This window comes from Austrofundulus limnaeus, unplaced genomic scaffold, assembly GCF_001266775.1.
Source record: "Austrofundulus limnaeus strain Quisiro unplaced genomic scaffold, Austrofundulus_limnaeus-1.0 Scaffold1228, whole genome shotgun sequence".
Lineage (NCBI taxonomy): Eukaryota > Metazoa > Chordata > Actinopteri > Cyprinodontiformes > Rivulidae > Austrofundulus > Austrofundulus limnaeus.
Window position 1 is genome coordinate 22557 of NW_013953630.1, and position 2260 is coordinate 24816.

Below are 2260 nucleotides of genomic sequence, written 5' to 3' on the forward strand. Positions count from 1 at the left end.
ATATATCAGGATATATCATATCGTGACCCCTCTGTCGTGATATGTATCGTATCGCCAAATTCTTGCCAATACACAGCCCTACATCACATAATGTTGACAATTTACACTAACCTTAACTCTTCTTTCTCTACCACTTGTTTTGCTCTATAAACAAATATTACATCAAAACATTGGAAATTTTAATATCTTTCACTCAGTATCTCTCACTTAAAGTTTGCATTCTGGGAGGATGTACAAGAGTTGCACACCCAAGTTTCCATATTACAGTTTAGTTCAAAAATATTCTCAAAATTGGAAGCTGGAAGGATGTTTTTAACTTGGCACATCTCCTAGATAAAATACTGCAGAAACCGAAAAGTTCACGTTTATGACCATTTTTTTCCCTGCCTCATTAACTTGGCAATCGGGAAATATGAGAAACAGGTGCGTAGTTCCCAGGGGTGACTGTAATGAGCCGCTATCAGCAGCTGTAGCATCACTCCTTACTCTTCTTATCCAGTTTATACATCAAAATACATCTTTTTTGTGAACTTAGGGGTAAAAAAACAATTACAAAATTGTTTAAAAAATAGTGTTAAAATTTTGAGCAGCAATGACACCTTTTATAACTACCTCAAATTTTATCTTTTTTATTTATCTCATATCAGACACTTAGAACATCATCAGCATGACTACAGCACTGTTTTATGAAGGTTTTTCTGTATGTCTGTTTTTTATTTTTAGAAAGCTAAACATGTCTCCTGTACGACATGAATACAGTTTCAAGCTTGTCTACATGTGTAAAGAAGTGGTGTCCTAGCATTATTTTGTAGTTAAGAGCTTACATCTTTTGTTAAAGGGCTGATAAAGATTTCTAGTCATTTTTTTGTTACAAACGAAATAAATGTAAAGGTCATAATAAAAAGAAATAAAGGAAAGAGTTGAATAAAAGGTTAACATGTCACACTTGAACCATACGAATGTTAGGGTCCGTTATGTTGGATCTCTTACACGTTCGTCACGCTCAGATAAAGTTACAGAAACTGGAGTCTGGATGTTTGGAATGACAGACCACCTAAATGATCCAGCATACATGTTTCTTTTGTGTGTTTTCTTCCACAGTACAGCGCAGTGGACACGAATCCCCTGTCGGTCTACGTTATGCATCCTTTCTGGAACTTCGTGGTGAAGGTGAGCGAGAGCTGCGGGCGCTCCATCATTAATGAAGTTTCCATGAATGGCATCGTGTGATACGGCGGCTGAGATAGTCTGTTCTGACCTTTCCGAAGAATGTTTTAAATGTTATGTGTCTGATAAACTGTGCAGACTYGCTCTTTCTGATATTTCTATTTATCTGTGAACTTCATCYGTCACCTAATCTCTGCTTTATGGCGATGTGACATTACTTAAAATATCTGTCTGACTCACACAGAGAGCAGGGTATAGGCTTTGAAGTGTCGTTAATGTGCTGTTAGTTTATCATCTTGTTCTGTTTATTACCATGAACTGTTTTTAATTGTTTATTTTAATCTCTCAACAGTTTCTACCAACATGGTTGGCTCCAAACCTCATAACATTTACAGGTTTTATGTTCCTCGTGRTGAACTTCCTCATGTTGGCCTTCTACGACTTTGACTTTACTGCCTCTTGTACGTCRTTTTGCTTTATTCATTTTGTACAAAACACTAATATTGTGTATATTTTGTTTTTGSTGGTTGAGTTCAAATTCATCACTTGTTGCTGTGGACTCTGAGGGCCTGTTCACATTTGTTATTTCTTGGCATGGGCCGGTATAGACTTTTGATGGTAAGACCTTAGGCAAAAATATCACAGTTTCACTGTATCACAGTATTATAATTATAAATCTAAAATTGTTATTTTGGAATTGACAATAACTTTTCTATTGTCATAGTCAACTTTAAATATCTTTAGGAGCTAATACTGAAATTTCATAGTATGAAAGCACACGTTAAACCATGTGTTTCCATACTTATAATTTTTTAGCATCTAATGCAATTAAGCTATACCGATGAAGTTTATATCTAATAGGATAACAGCTTTTCTACTGTTTAAAACGATAAGAAAAACCAGGGTATACTGGGTGAGAAGACGTCTTTTTCTTGACGTAATGTATCACCTTTTTATTGTGTTTTAGATTCCTAAGGGGTGTTTGATGTAAAGAAATAAAAAAAGAAAAAATGTAATATAAAATTTTATTTAAAGGAGACCTATTATGCAAAATTCACTTTTTAAAGGTTTTTTTTTTTACTCTACTTTGGGT

General features: G+C 34.6%; 1 protein-coding gene across 1 annotated transcript in view; it reads left to right on the forward strand.

The window, feature by feature from the left end:
- Positions 1 to 2260, forward strand: part of selenoi (selenoprotein I) — a 15622-nt gene that overhangs the window by 1712 nt on the left and 11650 nt on the right. Inside the window, exons 2-3 of the mRNA XM_014031336.1 lie at positions 1102 to 1170; positions 1520 to 1628. Of these exons, the coding sequence (XP_013886790.1) occupies positions 1102 to 1170; positions 1520 to 1628 (178 nt within the window). The remainder of the gene's footprint in view (positions 1 to 1101; positions 1171 to 1519; positions 1629 to 2260) is intronic.